This window comes from Lepidochelys kempii, chromosome 14, assembly GCF_965140285.1.
Source record: "Lepidochelys kempii isolate rLepKem1 chromosome 14, rLepKem1.hap1, whole genome shotgun sequence".
Lineage (NCBI taxonomy): Eukaryota > Metazoa > Chordata > Testudines > Cheloniidae > Lepidochelys > Lepidochelys kempii.
Window position 1 is genome coordinate 22,191,902 of NC_136393.1, and position 17,096 is coordinate 22,208,997.

At 48.9% G+C, this 17,096-nt stretch overlaps 1 protein-coding gene and 1 long non-coding RNA gene across 10 annotated transcripts in view; one reads left to right on the top strand and one right to left on the bottom strand.

The window, feature by feature from the left end:
• Positions 1–4,980: 4,980 nt before the first annotated feature.
• On the bottom strand, positions 4,981–16,446 carry LOC140897452 (uncharacterized). The gene is made up of 3 exons (XR_012154736.2): positions 15,707–16,446; positions 8,210–8,266; positions 4,981–6,184 (listed from the first exon to the last, which is right to left on the bottom strand). It is a non-coding gene; the product is annotated as an uncharacterized LOC140897452 (long non-coding RNA).
• Positions 14,807–17,096, top strand: part of ARHGAP44 (Rho GTPase activating protein 44) — a 153,003-nt gene continuing 150,713 nt past the window's right edge. For 3 of the 9 annotated variants that reach the window (XM_073310155.2, XM_073310163.2, XM_073310164.2), the window contains exon 1: positions 15,681–15,775. In XM_073310155.2, coding sequence (XP_073166256.1) covers positions 15,696–15,775 — 80 coding nt within the window. In that variant the 5' untranslated portion in view covers positions 15,681–15,695. Of the gene's footprint in view, positions 15,193–15,680; positions 15,776–17,096 lie in introns of those variants that run through there. The other 6 variants (XM_073310156.2, XM_073310158.2, XM_073310159.2 and 3 more) reach the window with 4 other exon arrangements.

Genomic DNA, 17,096 nt, shown 5'->3' on the forward strand with positions numbered 1-17,096 from the left:
TATTGACCTTCCTTTCCCAGTGGGAACTACTAACTTTATCCAATGATCCATCGAAGAGTAACATGGCCAGAACCATAAACCAGAATTGTCCAGCACCCTGATTCCTGTTGATAAAAAGAATCCAAGGACACTGCATTGAAATAGGTCACGGGATGGTTTTACGCATGCACACAATTCTCCCTTTGCCATAGAATGAAAAACACAAGATTCAGCGTGTTCCCATTAGCAGTGAGAGGAAATTAAATGAATTCTGCAGCTTTGGCTGATGACAGGTGAGATTCTAAATGTTCCCTTGGTACAAAACAAAATGTATCATCCTAAGACAGACCCTCCTTTTTGTTGATTGACATCAGAGTAGCATCATTCTCCATCTACATGTTTTTCATGGTGAATTTAGACAAACTAGAATGAGGAGATAGGAGGAAATACAAATAAAGTTACAACACCGATGTCCTGGTAGTGAGAGAAGCCTGGAGAAGCAAAAATGCTTCTACTGGAAGCAAGCCAAATCTCAGAGAGTATGTTTGTTAGCTGAGGTCTGCAAAGTCACCCAGAGAATTTAAACACTCAATTTCCCATTCATTTGAACAAGATCTGGGTATTCAAACCCCTACCCCACTTGGAACATAGCAGCCGGGATGGATGCTGTTACCCCGCCCCTGAGAGAGGGAGCCACTAAGAAGCACTGAGCATCACCTCTGAGTGGCACAGCAACGTGCTAAGGGAGCGGGGAGAGATCAGGCAGTTTTGGTTCTCGGCTCAGGAGTGACTGAAGGGAGCCTCCACCACCTATTCATGCTTCATTGCAGGGGAGAGCAAATTGCTGGGTAACCCCACCTGCCTTGAGCAATCTATGGGTTAACGCTACCCATCCAAACCCAGGCTGAGGGCCAAGCAGTCCGCTCTCGGCTCCAGGCCTGTTTCCATTGTGCAGAGTCAGAGGAGTGTGATGCCCTCTCGCTCTCCCTCTTTGCCTCCCAAAGCCCTGCCTTGGCTGGGGTGAAGCAGACCGAGCCCAGTGGCGATGCCAGAGCGCCAGCCTGGGGACTGGCAGCATTTTTAACCTGGGATCCCATTTGCCCTTGGGATTATTGGGTTTTCCCCAGCCTTGTGCTCAAGATCTACATCCTGCTTCCTTGCAGATGCTGGTGGGTGACTGTAGGGCTGATGAATTGCAGGGATCTCAGCGGGTCGTAGGACCAAATGCTAAGCACGGTGAAGTCAACAGGAGCCTTTCAATGGCTTCATGGGCTTTGCAGCAGTGCAGAAAGATGCAAGTTTGTGCCTGCACCAGCTCTTCCCCTCCCCAGCCCTGGCCCCGCCACTGCTCTGCCAAGGCCCCTCACAGTCACTCTTGGGATGCAGCCCCCCCCACCAATATGCCTCGAGCGTGACCCCTTTGGGGATGGAAGGGAGCTCAGTCTGTGATATATTCAGTCATCGGCCTCCTGGCTGAGGCTGCCCACGAGGGAGCCAGTTCACAGTGGCTGTGGCTGTGGCCATAGCCTTAGCCTTTGTGGGGTTGACAATTATTCACTAAGGCTGGAAGAGAGAAAATCCACCTTCTCCAGCTGGAAAGGTTCCTCACCAGCTGTCAGACTGTACCAGCATTTGGTGCACTGTGGTGCAGACATATGAATGCAATCTAAAGATGAAAGGCTCTGTAGCTGATTGCTAAGCCCAGGAGCTAGGCATTCCCACTTCCGTGACCAGAAACCCCCTGGGCTAGGGGAAAACACCTGAGTCAGAGATGGAAGATCTGGGTTTGATTCCTGGCTCTGCCAGAGATCCCCAGGGAATATGAGTGAGAGTCAGCTCTGTTGAAGCCAGTGGAGCAATGCTGATTTACGCCAGCTAAGGATTCGGCCCTGTGTATGCTTCAGTTTCCCCATTGCGAAATGGAGACAATTCGAGCTGGGTGGGAAATGGGCTTCTGTGAAAAAGGTTGGAATGCTCTGATTTTTTTGATCCCCCTTTTTTGTTTTTCCTTCTCCCCCTTATTACTTTTTTTTCTGTCTTGAAAAGAAAAAAAGAAAGGGGGGAGGGGAGAACAAGACTGTAAAACTGGAAGACTGTTTGGGTTTTCAGTGGTTTTTTTGTTCTTGTAGAAAAATCAAAGAATGAAAAAATTGCCACAAAAATTTTGTTTTTAAAAAAGCCTCCCCCACCCACCCCCCTTCAAAAAACAGTTTGGAATAAACCATTTCAGCCAGCTCTAGGGGACAATGATCCTTCCCGACCCCACGGCAGGCCGCATGGCAGGCTCAGTTTGCTAATGTTGATAAAATGCATTGAGATCCTCAGATGGGAGGCATGAGGACAAGCACAAACTATGAGTGTTCATTTCCTGACCGTACCGTGGGACAGAGTGACCCATAACCTGCAGCCTTCTGCCACAATGACATTCCAGCCATGCTTAGCACCCAGAACTGGCTGGATTCCCAGTAATAGGAGCCAGAGCTGACCCAGGAGAGTTCAGCCAAGCTGGAGATCCTGATCAGAGCTGAGCAGGGCAGATGTAGCCTCCTGATTCGATGGGTGCAAGACACAGAACTGCCGATGGGCACCCATCATCTGCAAGCCCCGGCACTTCAACTCTAATCCCAGCCTGGTGCAGAGAGACACCCCAGAGGTGGGGGAGGAGGCTGGAGACCGAGCTTGCCTCTACTCTCACCCTCGCAGTGGCCAAGTCCTGTCCCACGGGGCTGTGCCCAGCTCCGGCTGTTGAGACCCGGCACACAGGGTTGCAGCTCCGTTCAGGTTTGGCCTGTCAGCTCTTACATCACAATGCCGAGTGGTGCTGCGACCCCAGTCACGCTGTCTCAGCCCCTGGATCCAGGAGCTAGGCCCAGTCCTGTGGGACGGGAGGGAGATGTCACTGCAGGGTGAGTAAAGGGTGGGTTTGCTCCCCGCCCTTCCCTGGTCCCCCACACAGGGGCTCCCGTCTGCATCAGGCTGGGAGGAGCGTATGTTTGTCTGGTTTTGCACCCTTGGGCTCATGATTTCTGGGAGTCCAGTTGAACCCAGGACCACCCCCCACCCCGCAAGCTGCTTCTGGAACGGAGTGAATAACTGATATTTTAGTCTAGGAGCCAAAGGGAAAAATCTGGGGAGGGGAGGGGAAAAATGTTGGTCTGTTTTGAAGCAAAATTGAACTTTTTGTGGGTTTTTTTTTTTTTGTCAAAATGAAACACTGAAAAAAAATTAGTTTTGGATCCAAAAAAATACACAAAACAAAACCAAAAACCAAATGATTTTTTTTATTTTCATTTTTTGTTTTGTTTTCAGGGTGTTTTTCAATCCAAAATGCAGGGGTTTTTTTTTCAGTTTTTCGTTTAGTTTTTTGTGTGATTTTTACCTTTTGAGGGGGAGGAAGTTGTTAAATCTAGCTCAAGTTACCCACAAAACATCATTGCAAAATGAAAAATGGAAACATTTACAAACCGTTTGGATGTCTTCTAAAAAAAATTTCCCATGAAGTCTAATTTGTAAATAGTTTTGCAAAAAGAAAAGGAGGACTTGTGGCACCTTAGACTAAAAAATTTATTTGAGCATAACCTTTCGTGAGCCACAGCTCGCTTCATCGGATGCATGCAGTGGAAAATACAGTGGGGAGATTTATATACACAGAGAACATGAAACAATGGGTGTTACCATACACACTGTAACTAGAGTGATCAGTTAAGGTGAGCTATTACCAGCAGGAGAGGGAAAAAAAGCCCTTTTGTAGTGATAATCAAGATGGGCCATTTCCAGCAGTTGACAAGAACGTGAGAGGAATAGTAGGGGGCAGAAATAAACATGGGGAAATAGTTTTACTTTGTGTAATGACACATCCACTCCCAGTCTTTATTCAAGCCTAAGTTAATTGTATCCAGTTTGCAAATTAATTCCAATTCAGCAGTCTCTCGTTGGAGTCTGTTTTTGAATTTTTTTTTGTTGAAGAATTGCGACTTTTAGATCTTTAATCGAGTGACCAGAGAGATTGAAGTGTTCTCCAACTGGTTTTTGAATGTTATAATTTTTGATGTCTGATTTGTGTCCATTTATTCTTTTACGTAGAGACTGTCCGGTTTGGCCAATGTACATGGCAGAGTGGCATTGTTGGCACATAATGGCATACATCAAATACCAATATAAGCTTATGCTCAAATAAATTTGTTAGTCTCTAAGGTGCCACAAGTCCCCCTTTTCTTTTTGTGGATATAGACTAACCCAGCCGCTTCTCTAAATAGTTTCGGTATCTCCAACAAAGCATTTTTCAGTGACTTTACTATTTGCCCAAAAAAAAAAAAAAAAAAAAAAGCCCAGCTTTACTCCTGATGCTGCTACCCCAGGCAGCCACCTTTCCATGGTCTGCTTCTGGTATCCAAGTGCCTCCTCCAGCGATGGGCTAAGGAGGGCAAACTAGGCAAGGAAAACTGGCCGGTCGTTAGTGCCCTAGCCTGGAGCTTGGGAAAACCAGGTTCAATTCCCTGCTGTGTAACAGACGTGTGAGACCTGGAGTCAGTCCCTCAGGCTGTGTCCCCACTAGGGGTGTGAGTCCTCAGTTGCAGAGACATACCCTCATCTGAGCTCGCAGGCTTAAGAATAGGGTAGCCCCAGTGGCACAGGCTGGCCACCCAGAGGACCTCCCCACGGGGCTAGGTGGGTTTGTACTCGGGCTAGGTGCTCCCATTGCTACGTTGGCTTTTTAATGCGCTAGCTCAGATGAGAGCTCGTGCGAGCATGGCTAAGTGATCTGGGAACCACACCCCAACCTCCAGGAGTAGATGTGGCCTGAGTCTCTCCAGGCTTCAGTTCCCCCTCTGTACTGTGTGGGTAACAGCGCTGCCCTGTCTTACCGGGTGAGTGAGGACAAACACATTAAAGAGTGAGTGGTGATAAGGTACCTGGAAACGGGGACCAGATAAATGCCATAGATAGCCTGGGATTCTCCTCTTGTCATGCCGACAAAACTACACAGGATCGTTTCAGGGGACAAGACAAGATGTCACATTTATTATAACACAATTTGATTTAAGACTAATAACTAATATCTAATACCTATGTGTACCACCTCCCCCCCACCCCCAATGTTGTGCAGCTGCTATATAGTTACCAGTCCTGAATGTAGCTTGAGTTCGTAGCTTGTGGCGGCTAACTGGCCAGGAAAGCCAGGCCCAAGGAGGGGCTGGGTCTCTTGGGCATGCACCGATGCCCTTCCATGTTGGCAGCAGGATGTTACCCTCCAAAGTCTGCCATCTCACCCATCCTTTTTGTAGGCTTTAGTTTGAATCCAGAGTCTATAGGTCTTGCTGTGTCATGCTGCTTCTGGGTTTGGTGTGATTGATCACCTGTCAATTGCAGACATGACTGGCTTTGATGTTTCTTCAATTGTGCTTTTGTTCTTTTCTTTTTAGGGTGGACTCCTCTTGCTTTGTCAGGGCTCTTGTCTGCATCTTCAGCCCTTGGTGTTTACACTTTATTTCATCAGGACAGGCTGGGGCCAGAGGTTGATTCCATCATCCATCCATACCTCATTCACACATCTAAACTACGCTAATAAGATTACAGCAGGGTTTTGCAGAAATGAAGGTTTTGCAGCAAGCTTTTACAAAATGGAGAGAGCATTTTAAAATGGAGTTTGGGACAAGTTAAAATAGAGTTTGAGTTACAATATGGACAAGTGTAATGAATGACAAACAGTGAGCAGAAGTTACAATGTTGAAACAGTGCAAGTTTCAGCGATTTAAGCAGCAATTGGATTGAAAGTGAAACTCAATTAGCCAGTTATTGGGGTTTTATGAATGAATGTTGTTTCATTCATATAACTTTGCTTATGAAGTTATATTAATAAAGTGAACAATTAAAAACCATTTCATTGATCAGTTCTACACTCTAGCAGGTGGATTTCCTTCCCCTGTGGCTCATACTGCAGTTGTCTGTGCTGGAGGGCATGGTCTGGCAGCTCCATGGATAATGAAAGGAAGGAGACAATACAGGAGTCAGTCTAACTGGATTCCTTGTCCATGCAGCCAGCCTGTCATACTCACTGTGGAAATTCCCCTTGCAGGAGACGGGAACAGATGCCAGATAATCGCAAGAGTGGCCGAGCTTTTTGATCAAAGGAAAAATTTAGTCCCAGGGCTTTCTCATGTCTCTGCCAATGACGTCCCATTGTGCATCAGAGACCTGCAGATGCCTGGTGAGAAATGAGAGATGTTTTCATGACTGCTGTGGTTGTGGCAGATGCCCCTTCATAGCGTATGCCTGGTTGCTACTTTCCCTTTTGCAAACAGCAAGGAAGGGTGTGAGGGTTGTGAATCAGCATAGCACCTAGAGGTAGCAATCGGGGATTGAGGCCCCAGGGCGCCATGTGCTGTACACAAATAGAATATACAGACAGTCCCAGCCCAAAGAGCTTACAAGCCCATGCTTTATTACTAGGAACTCGGCCATGAAAACAGGCTGGCAAGATGCTCCTGCTGTCTGGGACACCCAGACTGCCTCAAGGTGAGGATGTCCCATCCAGACTCTCCAGTGTGGAATAAGCAGCAGATGAGCTCTTCATGACAGGGGTTCTCGGTTCCTACAAATGGCTCTGGCCCTGGAAGTCAGAGGGAAAGGAACACAGAAAGGATGTACTACAAGTGGGCAGCATGGGCCCGTGGTTAGACCATGACACTGGGGACCTTTAGTCTACTGCCAGCTCTGATACTAATCTATTATGTGACCTTTGGCAAGTCACTTCATTTCTCTGTTCCCACTCCCATCCCTTGTCTGTTTGGTTTGTAAGCTGTTAAGGACAGGGGATATGCAGACACAGTGCCTGGCAAAAGAGGGCTCCCATCTTAGACAGGGAGGTCTTGACACTCTAATGCTGCTAGCAATGAAGGTCCTCCATTGTTTCTTCACAGATCGTTTTCAGCAGGGCATGGGCAGCATTCTCAAGTATAAGAGTGTTGGATGTTGCAATTTAAAACACCCCCAATTTCAAAGCAGGGATTGTGGCAATGAGCATTTGCCGGAGTATAAGTCCCCACAAGCATAACACAAGTGCCTTCTCAGAAGGGGAGGAAGAGTTTAATTCAGTGCATACTTATATGCAGTGGAGGGATTTCCATATTTCTGCCTCTGCCGCACCATACCTGCTCCATCCATAATCCCAGGGCCTGATCTCAGCCCTCACTCCTCCTTTGCCAGTGCTATACCTAGCATCAAGCACACCCAAGAGAATAACCATGGCTCTGAAATGTGTGGCTCCTTATCTGCCTGTGCCAGGCGCCAGGGAGAGGCTGGGAGAGCTGCCGGCTCCTTGCTGACACTGGCTTTCTCCGCATCGGCAGAGGGGAAGAGGAAACGAACTAGCAAACTAACATTTGGGAAGATCCAGAATAGAAACACCCAGGCAGGGTTTTTTTGGAATGAGTTCTGATACGCCTACGCCTGGCAAGCAGCCTGAGCTAAGGGCTGCCTGACTGATCCTATTCACGCTGAAGTCAATGGCTTCTCCCAGGGCAGGATGGGTCCTGTAGTGGGGACTCTAGAGCAAGGAGCACCCAAATCATACACACACAAACTTCCCCCCTCCCAGTACACACTCCCAGATGGGTATGGTGCATGGTATAGCAGAGGGGATGGGCACAGTGACTGATATAGCAGTGGGGCATAAGGGATGGTATAGCAGCAGCCCCAGAGGGCTTCGCTGCACTAAACAGACCCCTTGGCTCCATCTGAAACCAGCACGGATATGTGCATTAACATGGGGGAGGTTTAGATTGGATATTAGGAAAAACTTTTTCACTAAGAGGGTGGTGAAACACTGGAATGCGTTACCTAGGGAGGTGGTAGAATCTCCTTCCTTAGAGGTTTTTAAAGTCAGGCTTGACAAAGCCCTGGCTGGGATGATTTAACTGGGAATTGGTCCTGCTTTGAGCAGGGGGTTGGACTAGATGACCTTCTGGGGTCCCTTCCAACCCTGATATTCTATGTGCTGTTATTTCCCTTATTCAAAAGAATACTGCAGTATCCGACAGTACTGGCCCACAATACTGTAGTACCCTACAACGATGGCCCAGAATACCATCGCTAGCAGCAGAGTAAGTGCAGTTTGGGCCATTACAGGATGATGAGAGTCAAAGGAGCATTCCGGACGTGACTTGTGACATGCATGCGCCTTCCCCTGACCCGGAGTCGGGTAATGCCCCCAAATTCAACTCTCACCTACCCTGTCTGGGTGCCTGCCGGCTCCGCCCAGCCTCTGCCAATAGAAATGTCTGAGGAGCTATAATGACACCAGATGAAGAGACCATTAGACAAAAGAATCTATTGGTTGTGTGCTATGCAACAATTGCGCATCCGAAATGAACAGCGATTACAGGAGAGAGTAGCAGGGAAGCTGCTGATTAATTCAGAAAGGGCTTTAAATGGTCACCGCATGTAACAGAGACGCTGGGGCTGGACCGGGGGCACCGGGGCTCCTGGGATCCCTTTAGCATTTAGCATGCAATCCGTTGGCTCCGAGGACAGGAGCGTAGTCTTCCGTAAGTCAGCCGTGCCGGGTACACACAGGGGGCTGGAGCTCCACTGAGGATCTAGCCCAGTGTGTGTGCCATTACAAACACGCCGCTGGGAATGCCAGGCACAGGGGCAACAGGAAGCGTGAATAAGGTTTTGATAGAAAAACAAACTCTTATCAAAAAGAAAAGGAGGACTTGTGGCACCTCAGAGACTAACCAATTTATTTGAGCATAAGCTTTCGTGAGCTACAGCTCACTTCGTCTGATGCATACTGTGGAAAGTGTAGAAGATCTTTTTATACACACAAAGCATGAAAAAATACCTCCCCGCACCCCACTCTCCTGCTGGTAATAGCTTATCTAAAGTGACCACTCTCCTTACAATGTGTATGATAATCAAGGTGGGCCATTTCCAGCACAAATCCAGGGTTTAACAACAACGTCTGAGGAGGGTGGGGGGGTAGGAAAAAACAAGGGGAAATAGGTTACCTTGCATAATGACTTAGCCACTCCCAGTCTCTGTTCAAGCCTAAGTTAATTGTATCCAATTTGCAAATGAATTGCAATTCAGCAGTCTCTCGCTGGAGTCTGGATTTGAAGTTTTTTTGTTGTAATATCGCAACTTTCATGTCTGTAATCGCGTGACCAGAGAGATTGAAGTGTTCTCCGACTGGTTTATGAATGTTATAATTCTTGACATCTGATTTGTGTCCATTTATTCTTTTACGTAGAGACTGTCCAGTTTGACCAATGTACATGGCAGAGGGGCATTGCTGGCACATGATGGCATACATCACATTGGTGGATGTGCAGGTGAACGAGCCTCTGATAGTGTGGCTGATGTTATTAGGCCCTGTGATGGTGTCCCCTGAATAGATATGTGGGCACAGTTGGCAACGGGCTTTGTTGCAAGGATTGTTGTTACAATGCCCCTCTGCCATGTACATTGGTCAAACTGGACAGTCTCTATGTAAAAGAATAAATGGACACAAATCAGATGTCAAGAATTATAACATTCATAAACCAGTCGGAGAACACTTCAATTTCTCTGGTCACGCGATTACAGACATGAAAGTTGCAATATTACAACAAAAAAACTTCAAATCCAGACTCCAGCGAGAGACTGCTGAATTGCAATTCATTTGCAAATTGGATACAATTAACTTAGGCTTGAATAGAGACTGGGAGTGGCTAAGTCATTATGCAAGGTAACCTATTTCCCCTCCTTTTTTCCTACCCCCCCCCCCCCAAACATTCTTGTTAAACCCTGGATTTGTGCTGGAAATGGCCCACCTTGATTATCATACACATTGTAAGGAGAGTGGTCACTTTAGATAAGCTATTACCAACAGGAGAATGGGTTTGTGGGGGGTGGAGGGGAGAAAACCTGGATTTGTGTTGGAAATGGCCCAACTTGATTATCATACACATTGTAAGGAGAGTGATCACTTTAGATAAGCTATTACCAGACTAACACGGCTGTTATTCTGAAACTCTATCAAATCTCTCATGACTCCAGGTGGTGGGGCTGGGAGCTGTTTTCTGGTACCTGGCTGATATTGCTGTGTATCTTGTGAAATCAGCTGCTGCCTTTGCTTGCAACTGATTCTACAGCCTGTAGAGCAGTTAGCCCCAACCCAGCTGAAGGTCAGCTGGGACCCAGATTCAATCAGCAGGGCTGTGTTGGACATCTCACAGTCTTCCATGTGTGGTTTTCCTGGGGCCAGTTTGCTTTTCAGTGGCTTGTTGGGCTCATTTCAGTTCCCAGGGAACAGGTATCCCCATCCATCTGGCACCTTCATTGAGAGCCCCAGCTAAATTAGTCTCTTCTCCACCATGCTGTGCTCTTTTGATTTCCACGGGCCAGTTCCTCTGCACAGCTCCACTGTCTCCATTTCCTTTCTCCCACCTTTTGTCTTGTCTATGTAGGCCCAGGTCCTGCAAAGGCTTGTGCACACACTTGACTTCAGTAGTGCAGAAAGTTCAGCACCTGCGTAAGTCTTTGCAGGATTGAGGCCTTTGGTTGTAAACTCTTTAGAGCAGGGATCGTCTCATACTCTGCATTTGTACAGCGCCTAGCACAATGGGACATGTAGGTGCTACTCTACTACAAATAACAACAACAATGGAAAAATGGGACTAAAGTATAGTTATATCCCCAGTTGTGTATTTCCTGAGTGGATCTAAGACAGATCTTACACACATACACATACATATGTATTCATTCTTGGGCTGAGACCAAGTTTGGAAAGTTTCCTCCCAAAAGGGAAATTGCTTAAATATCTCCCAGTGAGTAAAAACAAGGGATTAAAATGGCAGTTGAGTTGCATCCTTAGGGCTTGGTCTTGTATCAAGATCCACTATCCTTGGCCCCTGTGTTTATGCAGAGTCTTGCTGGATTTCCCCAGGGGTGTAGGGCTCCAAGCTAGCAGATCCTGGGGTAGGATCAGGGCCTCAACTGTAGCTTTTACTTCCTGTGAAAGCTCCATGCTGTGCTAGTGTTGGTTGCAAAGCATTGTGGGATGAAAAGTGCTAGACTGGTGTCAGTTTCTGGGCCTAACACAGCCTTGGCATGAGCAAGAACCATTCAGTCGAAATCGGTTGCGTCTCATACACCAGTGCTAAATTAGGCCCATTAGTACTATTCATTGTTAATGCTATTTCTTCCCCACAGCTACCAGCCTGCTACTTTCCCTGAGTGCTAAAGTCACTGAAAATATCTATTTGTGATGTTTCACACTCTTCCTAGCAAATAACTGAAAAAACCTGCTTCCTTTCCAACATACCACCAGTTCAGTTAGTGTAGGGTTGCTCATGAAAGTCCTGATCCTGTAAACACGCCGCACCTAGACCTCCATTAAACAGTCAACGGGAGCTGGTTTTGTCATGTAGGTGCTTGAAGGATTGGGCCTGTAAACTGAGTGAAGACACTGGTTTGTTATTGTTACTGGTAGTGTTTATGGCTGCACGGCTGCACACAGTGGTTTGTTATGGTCATAAACACTGGGTTACTGGTAGTGATTCTCCAACCGGAAACAAATGTTTTGGAGAAAAAATAAATCCTATAAAAATCCTACAGATTTTGCAAACAAATGTCAGGAGAAAAGCAGATCCAATTTTTCCAAATCCTCTTCCCCACAAGCCTGACTGTCCTCAAATCAGACCTAGGAAAGAGAGGAGAAACTCACATTGAAACAGGGTGCTACATCCTTAACTCACCACACTGCCCCCTACAGATCTCAAGATCTGTAGGCGTTAACATATCAGTAAATGGGCTGCAGTAGCTAACTCAGCAAGATGAGTTGAGGACAGAGCTTTACCCTTAGCACGGAATTTCCTGGCTTTTTCCATCAGGCAAACATTAATTTTTCTCCTGAGTTTCCAAAGAGCTGAAATAAACATGGCTGGGGGGGGGGTTAATTAGTTTTTTAAACAATTTAGCAACCCTTCCCCAGTTTGTTATGAGGCCCAGGCATCTTTGTTTATGCATCAGAATCCTTCACCGTTAGCTCAGCCCTGTGCATAGCACTTGCTGACCAGTAGATGGAGCATTGTGGTAATTCGGGGACAACAAAAATTGCAAGCTACTGCATTGTGTCTTCTGATTTCCTAGTGGTGAGCTGGGATGTATTTAAAATAAAAAAAAAAGCAAATATGTAAAATTCAAAATGATTGCACCTCTTCAAGTGTCTAATATGACAAAGACCTATTCAGTGGGCTCGGCTCTGCTGTCAGTTGTAATCTATTAAGTGCACACAATAGCCTACATCACAATAGCTGAATACCTAAAACTCCCCTTGATTTCAATGGAGGCTGCAGGGGCTTTGACTCCTAGAGATAACAATACCAGCCTCTCATAGACTGTTTTTCAGCCACAGATCCCAAGGGAGGGTTGGTCTCACTTCACAGATGGGGAAACTGAAGCATAGAGTTATTGGCCCATCACAGAGCAGGTAAGTGACAGAGCTCTGACTAGAACCCAAGTCTCCTGGTTCTTAGTTCAGTGCACTAGTGTGACGAAGCGGGAATGTTCTTAATGTTTTGCATGAGTACTGTGTGTGCCTCAGTTTCCCCTATGTGTTGTACAAGTATCTAGGTGGTGGGACAAGGGTGTGTAGTTGTTGCAGCGACCCCTAGAGGGCAGGTGTGATGGCTGTCTAGCTCTCTTGGCCCAGACAGTGGCCTGACACACTGTATCTTGGCAACTAATGACTGGGGCCCATCCTTTGCAAGAGCCAGCTGGAGGAGTTGGAGAACAGAGAGAGAGGTGGAGGCGAGGTGACCAGTTTGCCTGAAATGGAGGACATGCAAATGGGCATGACTGAGGGTGGGCTGCTGGAAGCTGGGCAGTCTCCAGGTTTGGGACTCAGGGGGAGAGCTCACGGCTCTGGGTCTCCCCAAGATGGACTTTACTAAATGTTCCTACTTTCTGTGCTAACAAGATCTGCTCTACGCTGTGTTCCGGATGACTAATAAACCCTTCTGTTTTACACCACTGTCTGGGAGTCACTGCTGACTGCAAAGTTGGGGTGCATGGCCCTTTGGGGCATATAATGCTTCCCCGGGTGTCCCATCCAGATGGATTCACTGTGGGGAGCTCATGGCATGAAACAGGGGCGTTGAATGCCCTGAGGTCAGACCCAGGAGGCGCTGAAGGGAAGGAGGCTTGCCCTAGTGAGAGTATGCTCTGAGAGGTGTCACACGACAAGGGGTCCTGTTGGAACTTCATTTGGAGCTGTTCCAGAGCACCAGGCTTGCTCTCCCGAGACAGCTAGCCACTGGACCAAGCTGAAACGCATACGTGTGCCCTGCGAAGATGCTAAGCTGGTTTCAGTGCAGTCTTCACAGTCCTGTAGAAGGCTTGCACAAACATAACATCATTTCATACCATTTTTGTGGGTGGAAATGCTGGCTGTCTGCACAGTCCTGATGTCGTGGGCTTGATGGTGATTTTCTGAGGCTTGCCCAAGATAAGCTCTCTGATGGTGTCGCCGAGCTCTGACCACCTGCCACAAAGGGACTACGTACTGAGAAATGGTGTGAAGTAAATAGGATGAAATTCAGTAAGGACAAATGCAAAGTACTCCACTTAGGAAGGAACAATCAGTTGCACACGTACAAAATGGGAAATGACTGCCTAGGAAGGAGTACTGTGGAAAGGGATCTGGGGGTCATAGTAGATCACAAGCTAAATGTGAGTGAACAGTGTAACACCATTGCAATAAAAAGCAAACATCATTCTGGGATGTATTAGCAGGAGTATTGTAAGCAAGACACGAGAAGTAATTCTTCCGCTCTACTCCACACTGATTAGGCCTCAACTGGAGTATTGTGTCCCGTTCCGGGGTGCCACGTGTCCAAGATGCGGACAAATTGGAGAAAGTCCAGAGAAGTGCAACAAAAATGATTAAAGATCTAGAAAACAGGACCTATGAGGTAAAGCTGAAAAAAATGGGTTTGTTTAGACTGTAGAGAAGATCAAGAGGAGACATGATAACAGTTTTCAAGTACATAAAAGATTATCATCAAGAGGAGGGAGAAAAATTGTTCTCCTTAACCTCTGAGGATAGGACAAGAAGCACTGGACTTAAATTGCAGCAAGGGTGGTTTAGGTTGGACATTACAAAAAACTTCCTGTCAGGATGGTTAAGCACTGGAATAAATTGCCAAGGGAGGTTGCAGAATCTCCATCATTGGAGATTTTTAAGAGCAAGTTAGACAAACTCCCGCCAGGGATGGTCTAGTTAATACTTAGTCCTGCTGTGAGTGCAGGGGACTGGACTAGATGACCTCTCGAGGTTCCTTCCAGTCCCACATGTCTATAAAATAGATTGGCATGTATGGACATAGATAAATAAGGTGAATTCTGCAACTTTTAACATATTAAAGGCTTGCCTTTGAATTGAACGCACAAAACCCCACCTGCTCCCCAACCAGCCAAACAGGGAAAGTGAAGACCTAGGGAGAAGGAGTCCCCCGGTTGTGTCACTGCTTTGGGGGCAGAGCATTCCCCAGACCCAGCCTGCTGATCTCTGGGCCTCGAGTCCCTGTCCCACTCAGGTCTTTCAGAGGCTTGGAGGGGATGCTGCAGGCAGCAGAATGTTTGCCCTGGGGGGAGTGGCAGGGCCCTTTGCTGGGCAGGGATCCCTTCCCCAGTCTGCTGGGCGCTTGGCTTGGGCCCTCCCTGCGATGACACGGAGAGAGGGGCGGTAATTGCTAATTACCCCTCTGCAGCGCGCCCCCTTGCGGCGGCTTGGGAGGGGGTGAGAGGCGCCGAACTACATCTCCCAGACCCCCGGCCCGGGCCCGGCGAGCAGCCGCAGTAGCAGCCGCCATTGCCCCGGCGAGGCGCTCAGCAGCCTGCAGGGGCGACGCGAAGGTGGGAGCAGGAGGGGCGCGGAGCCGCGCCAGCTCCATGCCGCAGGATGCGCTGAGCAGGGGGTGGGAGCTGCCGCCGCCGCCCGGGAGCATCGCAGCGCGGCCGGGATGGGGGCGGTGAGACGCTGCCGGCCCCAGGCTGCCCGCTCCGCCCGCCGCCGCCGCCGCAGCCGCAGCGCCCGAGCCGCCGCTCTCCCGTCGGGAGCCATGTAACCGCCCGGCTGCTCGCGGATCGCTCCGGCCCCCGGCTCGCTGCCGAGATGAAGAAGCAATTCAACCGCATGCGGCAGCTCGCCAACCAGACCGTGGGCAGGTAAGGGGCGGCCCGGCGGGGAGGGGAGCGGGACCGAACCGGGGCCCTGCTGCGGGTGGGGGGCAGCAGCCTGGGGAACCCCTCCCCCCCACACACTCGTGTGTCCGGTCACTTCCCAGCCAGGGGCCCTTCCTCCCGCTGCGTGCCGCGCCCCTCCCCGTGGGATCGGGGCGCCCTGCTCGGCTTGCGTCCCTGCCAGGTATTTGCTAACTCTCTGCGAGTGGCCTCGCAGCTCCCAGACCTGTGTGTAGTTTCCCCCCTCCCTACCCAGCCTCCTTCCCCCCGGGAAATCCGCCAGTCAATCGCTTGGCTTCTCTCTTATTCCTCGGATACCCCCCAGGCGAGCTGCTGCTGGGGCTGGACACAGGCTGGGGCTGTGCAGTGCCCATCGGTACCCTGCGCAGTGGGTGCCTTGTACCTTGTCAGGCTGCTCCTTGGCCTGACGGGTTGTGTTAGGAGCCTGCTGGCTTGGGCTATGGTATCGGTGCGGTGGATTTTTCCAGATGCGCCTCACCTGGATGGCTGTCCCTGCGTATTCACTGGCGTGCCCCGTCCTTTATTCCTCCGTGGCGTTTTCTGGAGGGTGAGATCTCTGCTGGCAGCCTCTCGCTGGGCTCCCACTCGCCTGGCCTTCCTGAGGGGGTCAGCGGCAGTAGGAGTTCGCAGGGGCTAGAGAGGAGGTTAGAGCAGGTGTTGGAAAGGCTGGGAAGGGAGAGAGATGCTGGCAGCAGGCAAGAGCCCAGCGGTAAACAGGGCACAACCCGGCCAGCCAATGAAGTTTGCTTTGGACTCTGGAGTCAGGCCCCGATCCTGCAGTGAAATGGGGCTCTGCGGGGGGGTGGGCATGCACAGCTGTGGCCAGATCAGGGCTTTAGCGACGCTCCCCAAAGATGGTGCCACTGATAAAAGGCACAAAGAAGCCAGACTAAGCGTCAGCTATGTTGTGTTGTGGCCAGGCCTGGTCCAGTCCTATCCACCTGGACTGATTGATTAAGGAGGCTCTTTGTGGTGCCAGTTAAACTCCACTGTGGGGATGAACATTGTTCTGTTTCTTTGATGACTGGATGTCGTTCTTGGACTATTGCAGACCCCATATCAGTTTCTCCGGGTTTTGGCTTTGACACTGAACTTATCTCAGGCTGAATCCGGTTGGCTGGTGCCTGGATGGAGCTGGCAGGGTTGGTCCTGATTCTGCAATGAGCTCTATGCAGATGGATCCCATCAAAGTCAGTTTGGGCGTGGGGGATGCCCGGGGCAACTCACCGTGGGATAGGATCTCGATTGGTTGTCCTACACCCATCCCTAGGGTTATGCTTGCTAGGATTGGATGGAGCTTGGGAACATCGGGAATACTCTGCGTGATCTGATGTGCTATCTGGGACTGTGTCCAAAGACATGGTTTGGTTTATTGTTGTATAATTCTCCAAGATTTTGCAACGGCTGTCTATATAGAGAGAAAGGGGGAGAGATTTCTTTCTTTTCTTTCTCTAATTAAACAAGTTCTTTTAACTGTCAGAGAGGTGCAGGGGCAATGGAAGGGGAGGGCGGCTGGGTGGGTTTTGTGGAACGTTATAACCCAGAAAATGCATCCCCAGGGCAGTGTATTTTGGCTTCTAACCTGTTTGTTGTCAGAATCTCATACGCTTTCTAACCATTGGAGTGATGGTCTTGAAAATAACAAGCCCGTGAATTGGCTCAGTTCACGTCACACTTGTAAGCTGCCCAAAACGGAGTTCACCATTCCGAGCGATCTGTTGGGGTGTCATGTCTCTGCTTTTGCGTCTGTGCAGTTCACAACCACAAACGGAGTGACCCTGGCGGCCTCTGGTAACCCGGCCCCTGTGACTGCTCTGTTTTGCATTAGCTCACGGAGGTTTGTTGTTTTTATGTCGTTTGCTATGCAG